The 16,664-nt window shown below is 43.1% G+C and overlaps 1 protein-coding gene across 31 annotated transcripts in view; it reads right to left on the reverse strand.

The window, feature by feature from the left end:
* The window catches only part of NRXN3 (neurexin 3), a 1,684,741-nt gene that overhangs the window by 1,556,630 nt on the left and 111,447 nt on the right, over positions 1-16,664 (reverse strand). For 27 of the 31 annotated variants that reach the window (XM_074392933.1, XM_074392911.1, XM_074392917.1 and 24 more), the window contains exon 4: positions 3,173-3,202. The exons of 3 other annotated variants lie outside the window; for them this stretch is intronic. In XM_074392933.1, coding sequence (XP_074249034.1) covers positions 3,173-3,202 — 30 coding nt within the window. Of the gene's footprint in view, positions 1-288; positions 296-3,172; positions 3,203-16,664 lie in introns of those variants that run through there. One more of the 31 variants, XM_010335327.3, reaches the window with a different exon arrangement.

Consider the following 16,664-nt stretch of genomic DNA (forward strand, 5'->3'; position numbering starts at 1 on the left):
TCAGCGTCCCCTGTTCCTGCTAGAAAGAGTATGAGATCATGCGGAAGGCCCGCCCTCAGTTTAGAGGGAGGCAGGCCAACACAGAATCATCCCCAAACACTGAACATGAAGTGCACTGAAGGGAGATGATAGCATTGGCTTTTTATTTTTATTCTTATTTTTCAATCATTGTTAAAAGCATTAATTTATAATCTGGACTGTACTCAGAATCGACAATCCTCTTGGATGCATGAATATTTCAAAAGGCAGATTGACAGTTATAATGATAAAAAATAAAGTGAGCTCTACCTTTACTTCTACCTACAGAAATGAAGTGAAGGTCCAATTAAGGAGAGGAAGCATGGTGTCCACCATGGAGGCGGCAAGAGAGGGAGAGAGACAGAGAGAGAGAGAGAACAAGGAGAGTCAAACATCAGCACACTGCAGACACACAAAGAGACGAAAACACGTACAACAGAAACTCACAACAGTAAAGGCAGCAGCATCAAAAAAAACCTGAGGAGGCAGCACAAAACAAACATACAATGTAGAAGCTTAAACAAGTGGTAACACTGTGACCAGCAAGGCTGCTCCATCAGCTTCACGTTCAAGCTGTGTCCCATTCATTTATTTTCCGTCCCATCCTCAGAAACATGACAAAGTCGGCATGCAAAAGCACTGGACAGCCACATGTATGCGAAATGGCATGCACTTAATTGATCTAAAAATGGTTAGGGAACATCTCGGAGAAGCTAGGTTCTCCTGTATTTTCCCAACATTAATATGAATTCTGAGGACCAAGAGGATAACATAGGTGTATAGGTGGTGTACACACAACATACATAAATATTTCCACATCTATTTATGGGCATCAAAAACAAATTATCAAGCTTCAATGGAAACCAGACAGAAGCCTCCTTTATGTTAAAGGAATAAGGAAAAGGAAGGGAGTACATTGGTGAGAAGAAGAGCATCGGTTTTTTTAGGTAATCATCAGACGGGTGAGAACAGACAACGGGGTAGAAAGTGGAAAAGAATGAAAGGAAGAGGAATGCAGTCAAAGGACCAACTTAAAAACAGATTAAACTTCAAGTGGCAACTTAAAATATTAGTAGCACCGGTCACCCAGAAGAATTCTGCATCCTCTCTTGAAAACCTCTCGAAAGAGGAATTCACAACATCCACATTTGTAATTATTTCTTTCTCTCTTTCTAGAAGGTACCAGACTTATTCACCCAGAGCATGGCTGTATCTGAAGCTCTGTGTGTACACATAAGGAATATAATAGAGGTTCTCCAAATGCTTTTCATACCAGTGTTGGGATTTAGCCTTCCAAGATATCCATGCTGCATCAGTGTGTCTGCAATAAGCTAAATTAAGACCAAGGAAGTCCCCATCAGCCAATCCCATCTGCCACACTCTGCCCTATGATGCACTTAGTTCTCCAAGCCACAATAAAAGCTCAAAGGACTCCCAAGGGGCAGCTGGGATCATAAAGCTAAAGAAGGAAAGAGGGAAAAAAAGAATGGCGGAGGAGGTTACTGGGACTCTTAAGAGCCTGCTTTTGATGGTGTAACTTGTCACCAAAGTTGAGCCACTGAATTCTAGCAATTCATAGAGCTCAGTTTCTCCCACTTCACAGAGATGTGCTTAACTCTCTCAAGCTACCTGGACACTGGTCAAACATCAGACACATCTCCAACTCATGTCAGACACATCTCCAACTCATGTCCACCTCACAGTCACTTGCTGTTGGCACTTCCTTCCCTCACTCAACTGCAAGAACAGAGATTTCATTTCAGTCTCTCCTGGAGCCCCTTCTAATACTATGGAACTCACCCAATCTCCTCTCCCAGTTCTATTTTTTGACATACGTTCTCTACCAAACCATCTCTTCACTAAAAGTTCTGGAGTCCACACCACTGATCTTGGCTTAGGTCTGGAGGATACGCTTACATTGGAAAAGTAGGCTTCCTCCTTACCCTGCTTTGTCAGTTCAGGATGCCCTGGACTGCCCACTTCCACAGCTAACTGGAGGCCATAAACAAACTTCTTTCAGCCTTGGGTGGTTCCTTGATCTGATCATACTGCCCTTTATGGCAAAAATGTCTGATGAGCTCAATGTCAGGGAGCAGGGGAGGGGAGGGAGGAGAGGTCCCACCCTCCTCAAAAGATCAAGAAAAACAGGAATATATGGAATGATCCCTCTTTCCCATTTTTTTTTTTTTGGTCCTCCAAAAGAGGGGCTGAGCCCCATGTATATTTCAACAAGACATAGTCGAGAAAAATTACAGTTTTTTGGTTACAGGGCAAGGTAGGTAGACCAATCTTGCAATCATCCCAAGGCTCAGAAGAAACACAATAGCAGCAATTGAACTGTGAAGGAAAAGACAATTTTAAGTAGGCTCAGCTCTCAAATTCTGATTTAGGCTGATAATGTGGAAAATTTTTATTTAGGAGAAAAAGGCTTCATTCACAACCCACCCTGTGCTTAGCTGAGCTGAATTTCCTGCCCAGTTCATTCCTTGCATATTTGAATATTTTAGGTTGCAGATGCTGAATTTACAAATCTTTATATGCAGTTTTCTTCAGGGTGTATAATGAGTTAGAATTCTGCCATGAGGACATTAGCATGTTCTTTAGGTGGTTTTTGCTTTTATATAAAACTGAAAACAGTCAAACCCCCAAGGGTTTCCTTTGACCATGGAGGGCAGATCATCATGGGCAGTGGAATGGAGGGGAAGACAAAAAGAAAACCGTTCCTCAGAGGGAACTCAGGGAGGAGCCCAGCTCCTCTCCCCAGACCTGGAGCCCCGGCAAGGGGCCTGGGGAGGAGCAGGAGGAAGTTAACCGCTTGGTTGCTCTGAAATTAGCTTCATTCACCCCCATTATCGACACCGTCATGCCTGGTTTCATGCTTCCCTCTCGGATGCAGCCCAGCAGGGCCAGCGCCCAGGATGACAAATGGCAGTGGAGAATGGAGAAGCCAAGGGGACAATGGGGGTGGGAAACCACGATGCATCAGGGAAGGTGCCCCACCCCCACTGCGGGGTGGCCCTGCAGCCAGCCTGGCCCAATGCAGGAAGGACAGGCAGCAAATGGCCTGCCAGTGACGATGAGGCTCTGTGACCAGCCAGAGGCACGAAGGCAAGCAATTCGGGCAGCTGCAGGACCACAAGCACAAAGCACCTACCTTGTTCACTCATCATAAGGTGGGAGAGGCCTTGAGGCAGGGAACGAGGGGGAAAGGGAAGAGGAGCGGGGAAGGGGAAGGAAAAGGAAAAAAAAAAAAGAAGACAAAGTTAAAATCCCAAATGCAATACAATCTTCTCTTAATTCTAGAGTGGAAAAAGGAGTGTCAGGGGCCACATATTTGCTCACATGTCACAGACTCCACACACACATCCTCTGAGGCATGCAACAAACATAGACACCCCAGCCTTCCTGCTGCTCAGCAGAAAGCCTGGCTTTCTGGTTTACCGTCTTGTGTTTGCGGACCTGCTCTGGGCCTAATCTCGAGAACTTCCCTTTTACTGTTGTTCTATGCCATAGATAGGATTTGAGATAGATCTGTTAAAGATTAAGTCCCTTGGGAAGCAGACTTAAGATGCCAGTAAAGCAGGTTTCTTTCTTTTAAATAACTTGTCATAGTAATACATGGTCACTGTAGAAACTTGGGAACAGTCATCAGAACAAAAAGAAAAATATCAGTGGCAATCCCACCTTCCAGAGATTATCATGCAACTTTTGTTCTCTAGATAAGTCTTTTCTACAAAAATTGAATCATATGGAATATACCAAATAAGTTCCTGCTTGCGATCGTTGCTCAGACAACCTGGAACTGGTTCTATCACTGTCGTCTTAGCCCAGGGACAATGATATCACTTCTTCCACTTCTCCTCTACCATCTTTCCTAGAAAGTCCTCCACTTGATCAGGGAGGCCTAGCCCAGCACTCAATTGGTTATAAAAGGCATGCAAAGTCCCAGCAAACCGATAAGAGAACCTCTGGATATATGGTTATGGAAGTCAAACAGGGAAATTAAGAGCTCCTTCGTTCAGCAGAGCACACGCCTTGATAAATCTATTTAAAAAAAAGAAAAGATTTTCAACCAGGAACCAATTACACCAGTTATTTGCTCTTGTATTGGTTCTGTTATTACTGGAGACATTTGACAATATCCAAATAGCTCCAGAGAACTTTTACTCTGAGCAAAATTTAGGGATATTGGGGATTAATATAGGGAAAAAACCCTCTAAAGTATGGAAACCTCTAAATGTTTTTGGAGATTACTGGAGATTTAGAAAAGTAATCAGAGGCAAAATATAGGTCAAGTGACTGACTTTTAAAAGATCAATGATATATTAAATACACAGATACACATGCCATAAATGTCATGGGTTCTATTTTTTAAGCAAATTTCATTAAACTGTAATAATATTTTAAATGACAGTTACAGTGTTTGCTGCTCGAGGACCAGGATAAACACGCACGGAAGAATGAGATCATGACAAAACAAGTCATTCTCGTGATTTGTTTTGTTCAAAAAATTTATTTTGGGTCTTTTGTGGGGGGAAAGGAAACAGTAAGAACAGAAGATAAAAGGCCCTAGACTTGGTTAAGAGAAACTTCCACAGAAATAACTGTTCTTAAAATGCCTGGTGGAGTATGTGGAAAGGGGAACAGGAACAGAATAGATGATGAATTCAGTAGGTGACCCTCACCAGAGTGGCATACACCTGTAATCCTAGCACTTTGGGACATCAAAGCAGGAGAATAGCTTGAGTCCAGGAGTTCAAAACCACCCTGGGCAACATAGAGAAACTCTGTCTCTACAAAATAAAAAGTTAAAAATTCGCTGGGGGTGGTGCTGCATGCCTGTAGTTCGAGCTACTCGGGTGGGCATTGAGGTGGGAGGATTGCTTGAGCCAAGAAGTTTGAGGCTGCAGTAAGCTATGATCGCACCACATCACTCCAGCCTAAGTGACAGAACAAGACCCTGTCTCAAACAAAACAAAACAAAACAAAACAAAACAAAACAAAACAGAAAAGATAGAGGAAAACAAAAATAAGAATGATCAGAAGAGCTACCTAAGAGAGTCAAATAGGAGGTGAAAAAAGGCAAACATTTTACTCCTCAGATTAAAGATGTTTGGCAGCTGCAGAAAGAAGTGAGTAGGAAAGAAATGAAGAGTCTTCATTTGACCCACATAAATATTTTTTAAATTTACCAGATTAAGAGTGCACAGGACATCTGGTAGTAGGAGGGGATTCAAACCTCGTAAAAACCACTGCAGTTGCGCCTTATCTTATGTGCTTCCCAAAGTGTATTTCACTGAGGATCTATATCAGCCGCCTTGAGTGCTCATTAAAAACGAAAATCCTGGGTTTCACCCAAGACCTAATGATTCAGAATTTGGGGGAGGAGTAGGGACCAGATCTGAATTTTAAACGTGTTGACCAAGTGATTCCTATGCTTACCAGAACTTGATAGCTACCCCTTTGGAGTGGCATATAAATCAAATTTTGGTAAATTAAATCGTATAATAAATGCACTAAGGGGAACTGGATATTTAATAGAACCCTGCAGCGGATCCTTTTGTAAAGGGAAGAATCCTTTTAAAATGCAAATAACTCACCACCTGTGTTTTTAAAACTCAAATATGTACTTATCAGGTTTTATTAAACTACATACGTAGTTGCAGTATTGCCACTCAAATAAAATGTTGATATTCTTCAACTTATAAAAACCTTAGATAGAAATACTAGGCCAGAAAAGGAGATATGCCATCCTGATGTCAAAACTTTGGTTTTATAGGCAATAAATCAAAATGTATATGAATCAGAGTGACAGGAAACAGGATTGGGGGGAGAAACTACGTAACCATAATATGTTTGTTTTATTTTTCTTTTTGAGAAAAGAATATTCTTCCACTTTCAAGGGCTTTTACATCAGTACATTTTCTTACACAAACCTGTCCTCAGAGCTTGCAGAGTTAAAAACTGGAAACCAAGAATTCCATCATGTCCAGGTCTATTTTGAAATTCTGCTTCTCCGCCTTCTACCTCAAAACACTCCTACTTGCTGCTAAAAATCTCAAGCCCCTCAAGAGTGAATGGAAGAACTAATAAACCAATCATCCAAACAATTCGTGTATCTACCACATGCATAGACTGAATAAGGTTGTGGGGCTACAGAGAAGTGCGAAACTTCACCCCTGACCTCTAGAGTTCAGTCTAGCTGGGAAGGTGTGTGTGTGCTTATATTAACACACACACACACACATACACACATTTGACATGTATCCTGGTACCTGGCAGTGATGCATAAGGGGTTAAGATCAAGAACCTCAGAGCCAGAATTGATTTCCAACTCCGCAACTTTCTAACTTGTGACCCTAGGAAAGTTGTTAAATATCTCTTTGCCTTGATTTTCCTATCATAAAATTTGAATAATAATGCCTACCTCAAAGGTTATTTTGAGGATTAATTAATGTATATAAATTTGTGCCTACACATGATAATAGCTTTTTTTTTTTTTTTGAGACAGAGTTTCCCTCTGCCACCCAGGCGGGAGTGCAATGGGGTGATCTCAGCTTATTGCAACCTCTGCCTCCCGGATTCAAGTGATTCTCCTGCCTCAGCCTTCTGAGTAGCTAGGATTACAGGTGTGTGCCACCACGCCTGGCTACATTTTCAATTTTTAGTAGAGACGGGGTTTTGCCGTATTGACCAGGCTGGTCTCAAATTCCTGACCATAGGTGATCAGGCCTTGGCCTCCCAAAGTGTTGGGATTATAGGCGTGAGCCACGGCCCCTGGCCTGACAAGAGCTTTGTAAGTGTTGTTGTTGATGTTATTTTTATTATGCTATGAAAATATACTGACGTATAAGACACCACCTATTATAATTCCTGACAGACAATAGGTGTTCAGTGTGTGTCTGATGATTGAATGAAAACTGAATGGATAATTGCTAAGTGTCAAATGATTAATTCAGACAATAAGATCTGTAGGGACTAGAAAGAGGGTCCCAGGTACTTAGAAAAGGTTTCTGGAGGAGAGAGGAATTTTAAACAGGTCCTGGAAAATAATTTAGGGTTTAGATGGAGGACTTTCCAGGTAGCAGCATGATCTCACAGGATCATAAAGTGCATTGGTAAGGACTTTTCTGTTCAGCTTTTCAGAAGCAACCAGAACACTGCTGGGCACCCAGTTGGGATGTAATAGCAGGCTATACAAACGAAGGAATGAACACATATGCATAGTTCAAGTAAGGAAAAAGTGAAAGATGATCCTAAGAATCAGAGTATGGAGGTCTTGCATTTCAAGGCTAAGCAAAGTGGACTTGATCTTGTTGCTGATGGGAGACATCAAGGGTTCATGAGCAAAACGAAAAACCCAAGGAAGATGATATTGAAGAAGATTATTTTTGCAATACTGAGGACAAGATGGATTAGAGGAAAAGAGACAGCGGCAGAGAGATCAGTTACAGGGGAAGGGCCTATATTAGTATCATGGCAGCAGGTAAGAAAAGGAAAAAGAGGATTGAATAGGCTTTGGTGATGGATGAGATGCTTAGGAGAGGGGTGGATGGGAGACCGGGGGAAACAGTAACAGAAATAGGAAGGTGTGATGGAGTAGGGAGATGGATTCACGGTGGTGGGGATGAGTTCCGTTTGACGTATAAAGAACTGAAAGAAGGAATCAGCCAAGCCAAAGATCCAATGCACCTTTAACAATGCAGGACTACAGTCTGAGAGAGAGTCAGGACAAATATTAATAGAAGGGCTTCTCACAGCCCCTTCACGGACAAGAGGGTCAGCACCTGTGTACGTGAATGACACCTCAAAGGAAAAGGGGATGGAGCTTTTAGTCTTAACCCGGGAGAAGTTGGGAAATATTAAGATATCCTGGAGACTCTTTTTTTTCTGAGCGTATTCAACATTAAGATATAAACACTGAAATAATTTTATATTCAAAAAAAGAAAAAGGAACTATATGATTTTCCAACATAAATTATAGAAAATAATGCTCAAAAAATCTTAACTGAGGAGGATATAATTAGCAAGAAAGGAAAGAGAATCTATACTAGGTTTGAGTTCTGGGTGTTGTTAATGAGGAAGGGGTAAAAATGAACATGGGCCTTCTAGTTGACCTCAGAAACAGAGGGTCAAATGGCATGCCCATCAGCAGCAATCTCCCAGGCCACACTGGGACCAGCACCTGGCTCAGTTTGGAGTTTCGCATTTATTCTGGTCTTGATATTCCAGGGCTGCCAAAAGAAAAGTCACAGGCTAAAACAGGGGTTTACCGAAACAGAAGGGACCATACCTTTCCAAAACAGACTCACCATAGGCTCTGGCTTTGAGCAGATCTTCAACTATGACTCAAAATCCAGCACCATTAAAGTTCACCTAAGGATGAACAGGAGATGGGCTGGGATGACCTTTTGATAGGCAGGAAATTAAGAGTTGCCAATGTAGAATTCTTGTGGAACTACAATTCCTTTTTTAAAAAAATGTTTACAAAAATACAACAAAAGCAACGGAAGTGTCTCCTGTTTGATGTCACACCCTGAAAAACTGCTACTCCAGCTGGATACCAACAATATGTCTGATACTTTTGACCCTTCCGCCTCCCTCTTTCTAGTCCTATTAATATATTCCACCCTTCTTATGCCTGCCTCTCTGTGGAGCACAGGTTCTCGGGGTACAGAGAGGAATAAGAAGAGAAAAAGATCACCAGGAGGTAAGACATACAAAGTTGAAATTGCCTTAGAATAGATTGCAAATGATATGTAAATTATATGCAAAGAACACGTAAGGCCCTCTAAACTATGTTACACCCTTTGGGAAAATCCCCATGGAGATAGCTATAGCTGCTTTTGCAGCTCAGGAAAATGGAAATGGCTATGAAAGCAAAGTCATTTGTAAGCGGCTGTGGCCATCATGAAGCCTGTCATGAGAATGACTAATACAGAGAATAGAAACCATTTACTGAAACAGGCTAGAGGAAGATGTAATGTTCAGGAACCAGGCCAGAAGTTGAAGGTCTCCATCATTTAAGCTAATACTGTCTCCCTCAAACCTATACTATCCCACCCACCTCAGATGGTTTTCAAATCCATCCTTCTTTCCTTCACCCTGGCTGGGTAATTGGCGAAAGTATTTCAGAAGGATGGAAGTCACTCACGGGGGGAGAAAAAAAGAAAAAGATTCAGGAAAAAAAAAAAAAAAAAAAACAAGTTATCTCTGCCAAGACTTTTATTTCACTTGCTTTCAGAGTAACTTTTATCCCAGTGAAAAATCCACATATATCATCTCTTTTTTTCATAGTGAAGTAGAGAAATTAAATGTCACTAATTGCTGCAAGTGCCAAGTGCCAACGATGAATTCTTATGAAGCCACAAGGACTTTTTAAAAGAGTAATTACATAAAATCAGAAGGTCATGGAAACACTCACCTGACATTTCTGGAAGAACTAGGGAGATATTGAAGGGGAAAGAAGGTGGGACCCCCAAAATACAGAAGCCAAAAGTGTCTGTAGGGTGACCAAGAATTTGGAAAGAAGGGGAAAAACACCTCATGTTGTTCAGATTTACATTTTAAAGAGGAAACAGGCTTAATAACCCCCCAAAATGACCTGGGAATGAAAAAATTTTATCTTCCAGTTGAAACACACATCTTGACATTTTAAGCACTAAAGAGAAGAAATTCTATTAACTTGGTAAAGAGAATTACAATAACAGCTAATATTTGTTGGTTATTTATCACAGACAAGGCATGGCTATGTGTTATCTCATTAAATACAACTCTGTGGGAAAGACATTGCTATCCCATCAATTTCACACGTGAGAAAACCGAGGCTGAGAGCTAAAGTCACATTACCTTAGTGAGGGGTGGAGTGAGGACTCTGCACCAGCAGATGGGCTTTCCAGCCTGTGATGGTAACCGTGACACCAGTTACCCTCACTAATTCAGTGTTAATGGAGAGGAGAGGAGGCATATCTCAGGGAATCCAGAAGCAAAAAATAGTGACTAGACATCAACTTCATTTATGACCCTGGCCCGGCATAGTTTAAAAGAGCCCTGGGAAGCCCTTTTAAATGGCTGTCTTCTGCCTCTCCTCAATCTTCCTCCACAAAATCTACTAAAACATGAAATTCTTCCTTCCCCAAGTTATCCAGTGGCATAAAGCCACTCCTCTCTTTAAAATGCAAATTTCAACATGAGGCACACTCAGACTCCTCAGTCATGGATACTGTCATGTGTGAGATCATCAGGGCAGCCAGGGTAAAGGTCTCTCTTCCAAGACAGGGGGCATGTACAGGAGCTTTTCAATAGAGAAAGACAGACACGCAGGCTGCAGAAGTCTGCCACTGTGAGCGGGAGAGAAGGCACAGGGGACACGGTGGAACTGAGAAGAAGAATGCTTACAGGAAAGGGGAAGGATCTGAAGAAACCTTCTGCCCAAGTCCTTTTTTATTTTTTTGAGACAAGGTCCACTCTGTTGCCCAGGCTGGAGTGCAGTGGCACAATCGTGGCTCACTGCACCCTCAAACTCCTGGGCTCAAGCGATCCTCCCACCTCAGCCTCCTGAGTAGCTGAGATTACAGGCAAAATCCATAATTTTGTCTTAGACCAGCCCCTCCCTGAGTAATTCCATGACCTTCATTGTAAACTTAAATATCCTTTTTCTTCCCAGGCTTCACTAGTTCCTTACAGCAGAGCCTAGGCCTGCTCCACATCTGGATCAATGACATGTCTGAAGTCATTCATGGCATGCTATCTGGATGTTGTGATGACCTAAACCTGAAAATAATTTCTTAGCTATAAGAATTAGGGTCCAAATGGATGAGAACAGGCAAAAGTGAAATTTCATTTTAAAGCCTAAATGTAAATGTTGGCACTTAAGTTCAATCCTCTGCCCTCAACCAACCAAAATAAAAGTGTTCAACAGTCTCCCCTTTTCTCAGCATTGTCTGTGCCAGACGTAGGGTTTTGGTTCAGTGTATGTTGCTGTACATTAGGAGAGGCATTAATCAAGTGGGGTATTCATTCCAAAGGAGAATACCTAGGATCATGAGACCCAAAGCATGTCGACATACAGAACTGCTCAAGGAACTACTATGTGCAGCCCAAACAAGAGAGAGCTAGGCAAGAACATGAGAGCTACCATCAAGCGTTTTTAAAGTAGTACACGCACGATGGAAAAAAAAAAAAAAAAGCAAGCACATTTGGCATGAACAGAGAATAATAAAGAAAAAATTTCACTTGCCAGAAATGCCACAGAAAAGAGTCAGAATGAGGCTGTAAGAGGTAACTACCAAAAAGTCCTCCCAACTCTAAGATTCTTTGCCTTTATGAATTCAGAGGATCTCTAAAGAGACCAAGAAACATATTGAGCTGAACTGTATTAAACTGCGGATGAGTGACTGGTTTTGACCCATAAAAATGGTGGTTTCAAATGGTTGAAATCCCCAGAGAACACTACCCATAATCAGAATGGTAGGCTTCAACAATAGCTTGCCACCACTACAGTCAAGCTATACAAAGCTTCAAATAATCACCTAACAGCAATTATGAGCTAATACACAGGATAATCAACTGTTTACATATAGGGTTTTGGCTCTTCTACCAGCTTTACACAGTACTGAGAATGGATCAAATAGTTGGACTGATGATGATGATTTCCAGAGACACAGAAGAGAGAGATCCTGCCAGTAATTCTTCAAGATAGGGGTTGTCCAGATTCAAGCCTCTGGGTTTTGCCCTTCCATGATACCACCATGTTCATCCTCACCACCTAGTCCTGTGTAATATGTAATCATACCAGCCTGCTCACTGTTGGCCACTAGACCAATATTGTTATTATGGCATGGTGGCTGGACTGAACAGAATGGGTTTCTTCCTATCACGCCCATGAGTAACCAACAGCTTCTGTATGGCCTAACTACAGGGCAGGGGGAAAGAATGTCTACAGCATATTTCCAAGCTGTTCCATCTCTTAACGGGGAAGAAGTGGTGAGATTTCCTCATTCATGAATGCCATGGAAGACAGACAAACATAGTTATGCCCATCACTCTAAGTTCTAAAGGACCAGCAGTGATGACTTAGAAAAGAATCATTCTAAAGGAAAGAAAGTCTTTGCTCTCCAGCTGTCAGGGACTTTCCTAAAATCATTCATGAATGACATGAAGCTAGAAGGGACAGCTGATGCACTAGATAAAAGCACTGCACCCAAACAGACCATAGTGTGCTGGATTTTTAAAATCCAAGCTGGATTTAACAAAGTCAAAGAATGATCCCAAGCTTTAGTCAAATAAACCAACTGCACAAGTCTAGAAGGGGGAGAGAAATGGCTTAGCAGCAGGGCACACAAAAATAGTAAAGGCTTTCATTGACGTTAAGTTCAATTAATACTATAATCTTTTTTATTAAGGCTAAGATATTTGGTGCTGTCATTAATAGATGTCTAGTCTAGAAAAAGGGTATCCTGGGACTATTCTATAATGGACTGATCCCAATCATGTTCATAATACTTTATGTGGTGTGGGCATCCTTCTTTGGAAAGGACACAGAAAATAAAATATGCCATTTTTCAGAGAACAGTGACCTGGAAGAAAGAATTTAAACCCCTCACAGGAAGAATGTCTAAAAAAACTGGAGATGTTTTTGCTTTTAGAAAAGAAGACCCTTAAAGACAAAGGCCCTGTCTTCAAACACTGGGAGTGTAATTAGAGCTATTCTGTGTGTCTCCAAGGGCTGGAAGCCACACAGGTGGTAGAGGCTACAGCAACTTGGGATAAGAAAGAGCTTTCAAACATTCAGTGCTGTTGGAATGGAATGGAAAAGCTAAAGGAGCAGTGAGTTACTCATCTCTGAAGCGGTCCAAGCCAAGTCTGAATTAACTCCTACAGAAGAGATCCAAAAATTAGGTGCACAGAAAGCCTTGACAATCCATTGGCCCTCATCCTTCCCTGAAATGTTGATTCTAACCACAGTTTTCTGAGCACCTACAATGTAGCAGGCAGTGGGATACAGGCACGGATAAGTCTCTGTTCTCAGAGAGTAAGACACTGCTGCTCTTCAAGTGCCCATGGTGGCAGATAAGGGGGCCAGAAAATACACAGCTGACTATAGTGTATCATCATGATGGCTTTACTAGCCCTATGACCTAAAAGCCATGGGGAACTCAGAGGAAGATCATCAACCCATCCTCCCTTCTACCTCCTCTTCACAGTCTCCGACACTACCCATAATATATGTGGGGATATAAAATTGCGGTGAAGAGTGAAGCTTTCAAGTCCCTTCACCTTCATAATGACTTGACTTTAAGACAGTGATTCTCAAACTTTGGTTATATTAGAACCACCCGGGAGAACCATCTTAGTTTAAGGAGCCGAGATCTCATTCAATAACTCTCCAAGTGATCCTGATGCATACCAGAGTTTGCAAACCACTGCTCTCAACCATCCAAAGCCTGGATTCAAATCCCAGCTCCACCTCTCACTAACGGTGGGACTTCTGAGCAAGGTAACTTTTCTGCGCTTCCTTCTGCCTCTCATCTGAAAATATCTGTAAAATGTCCTGCCTCTCATCTGTAAAATATCCTTTCAGAATCACTGGGACAAATCCACCTGTGGAATACACTTAGCACAGTTCCTAGCACATAGGAAGGGCTCAAAAGCATGTAGTTATCGCTGTCATTATTTAGGGGACTGGTCTATCTATGTCCTCTCTCTGCCCTGCCCTCCATCTCTTGCCAACACCATTTCTCTAATAAGCTGGCAGCATTAGCAGACCACATGCCCAGTGCATCCTCGGATGCCTCCCTGTGTGGTCACAGTCAGCTAAGCTACCCCACAAAGGGACCCGCTGCCCTGGACTCTCAGCTGCATTTCACCTCCTCACCCCTCCTGAGCCCAACAAACTGACCAGCTTAGCCTTGTCCTTACCACACCTCCCTATGCAGGTCTGCAGACTGGGAGGGTCTCCAGGGCCGTCCCAAACTAGCTGTGTGGCTTAGCTGAGTTGCGTGGGAGGTCTGTTGCCTCATTTCCCACTCCTGGACAGGGAGGGAGCTGGTCTAGAATGGTCTCTCAGTGCCTCGTCAATGACATTTTGAGCCATGCAAACCTTTGAATGAGGCTCTCCTGCATATCACGGCACGTTTAGCATTCATTGCTCCTTCCTTCTAAATGCTGCTGCTGCCCTCAACACTGGAACAGCAAATAAACACCTCCACCCATTTGGCAGGGGCAGGGGCTGGATATCACTCGTGGTTTCTCCAGCTAAAACTCTGGCCTTGCCCTCCAGAACTGGGAAATGAAATGTGACCATAACAAATACCCCGGTGGGTCTGCCTGTCTAAGACAATAAAGGAGGGATTTCGAAAGGCTCTAGAAAAAAGCACCAAGGCCCAGTGATCTGCATCCCTGAGTGAGCCAATGCTGGAGGCAGGATGAGAAGCAGCTCCTTACTCACACTTACTCATCAAGAACAGCTACGGGAGCCAGGGGGGTCTTCCTGGGCCCCAGCCAGGCAATTGGCTGGAAGCTGAGCACTGTTAGCCCAGCTGAGGGCCCCCTTCCAATCTAATTACACGCAATGGAGGTAGATTTCCCTGCAGCCTGCATCTCCCACTGAGCCAAGCCCAAGATGGGCACTGAATAAAGATTCATTCAATTACCTTCTGTCTCAGGGTGAACCCCAATAAAAAGTGAACTTTCTTTCAGCGGGATGTGGGATAAAACTAAGAGCTGAGTCCTAAGCACCGCTGATTGATTCAGGATGTTTTATTCTGTGCCTGCGACGTATTGGCACTGTTCTGGGCCAGGAGGACAATTGTAAACAGCAGTGTGCCTTTGTGGAGCATACACTCTAGTGGAACTCCCTAGAAGATGTCTCCTGGGCCACACTTCCAGGGTTTGCATTCTGTTCCACCACTTTTCACTGAGTTGTATCAGTGAGTTACTTACTGTACCTGAGCCTCAGTTTGTTTCTGGGTGAAATGGGCCAAACAGCAATTTACCTCCTAGGGATGTCAGAAGCATTAAATGAGGCATGCAAAACCTAACATTTCCATTCCTGGCTCAAAATACAAGCTCAAAAATGTCAAGTGTGTTTTCCAATAAGGTAATAAGGAAGAAAAGCAAGAAGGACTATTGCCCCAAAGAATAGCAAAGAAAAAAAAACAAAGTATCTTATAGGCACTACTGGAGTTACGAGGTTTAGTCTTTGGTAACAGAGAAAGCATTCTCCTGGTTGCTATTCCACAAGGTATCTCAGTCAGATGGTCTAAGCATTGAGCCTCAGAATCAAAGAAGCCTGAGAGCTCATCTGCCTCTAATCTATCAGGTTAAAGAAAAGAAGCCCATTGCCCAGAGAGGTTACCTGACTTGCCCAAGGGCGTACAACTCCTGAGAAAAGTAGCAGAACTACCAAACAGAAATTCCAGACCTGAATTTACATTCTGAAACTTACCATATCTGCTTCTGACTTGGGCAAAGGATGCAATGTCTTGGAGCCCCAGGTCCTTCATCTGCGAAGTGGTAGATGCCTGGCACCCTGTGGGTTCTCTATAAAATACTGGTCTCAGCCGGGCGCGGTGGCTCAAGCCTGTAATCCCAGCACTTTGGGAGGCCGAGGCAGGTGGATCATGAGGTCAAGAGATCAAGACCACCCTGGTCAACATGGTGAAACCCCATCTCTACTAAAAACACAAAAAATCAGCTGGGCATGGTGGCGCGTGCCTGTAATCCCAGCTACTCAGGAGGCTGAGGCAGGAGAATTGCCTGAACCCAGGAGGCGGAGGTTGCGGTGAGCTGAGATCGCGCCGTTGCACTCCAGCCTGGGTAACAAGAGCGAAACTCCATCTCAAAAAAATAAATAAATAAATAAAATACTGGTCTCCATTGCCCCCTTTTACTGGTTCCTAAGCCCCACTTGAGAACAATGGCTGGGATCTACGTTGGAGGGACGTCTTCACTGGAAGCGCAAAGGGCAGGACAGATAGGAGAGAACATGCAACAGGAGAGAACGCAGGCGTGTCTGGGGAGGTTCTACAGCACTGCACAGGAGTATGCCTCTAGACAATTACGCAGACCAAGGCACAGCTACAAGGCGGGGTTGGTTTTCCATTTTTTAAAAAACTTTCTGGGCCAAGGTATCTTCCTCTATAAAATGGAGACATGTGCTCAAAGGATCAAATGAGATCGCTTATGTGAACCCCGAAAATTGGAGACAAGTCTCAGTTAATTTAGAAACTGGATTTTGCTGAGGGTGAGGATGCACTCTGACACAGCCTCGGGAGGTCCTGCTGACATGTGCCCAAGGGGGTCAGGGCACAGCTTGGTTTTATGCATTTTAGGGAGGCATGAGACATCAATCAATATATGTAAAAAGCATATTGGTTTTATATATATATAAAGTATGTTGAAAAGGTGGGACAGCTTGAAGCAAAGGCAGAAAGCGGGGAGGGGGCTTCCAGGTCACAGATAGGTGAGGGACCGAATGGCTGCTTTTCAGTTTCTGATTAGCCTTTCCAAAGGAGGCAAGTGGATATCTCAGGGAGCAGAGGGGTGGCTTTGAATAGAATGAGAGGCAGATTTCCCCTAAGCAGCTCCCAGCTTGACTTTTCCCTTGAGCTTAGTGATTTCAGGACCCCAAGGTTTATTTTCCT

This window comes from Saimiri boliviensis, chromosome 2 (genome assembly GCF_048565385.1).
Source record: "Saimiri boliviensis isolate mSaiBol1 chromosome 2, mSaiBol1.pri, whole genome shotgun sequence".
Lineage (NCBI taxonomy): Eukaryota > Metazoa > Chordata > Mammalia > Primates > Cebidae > Saimiri > Saimiri boliviensis.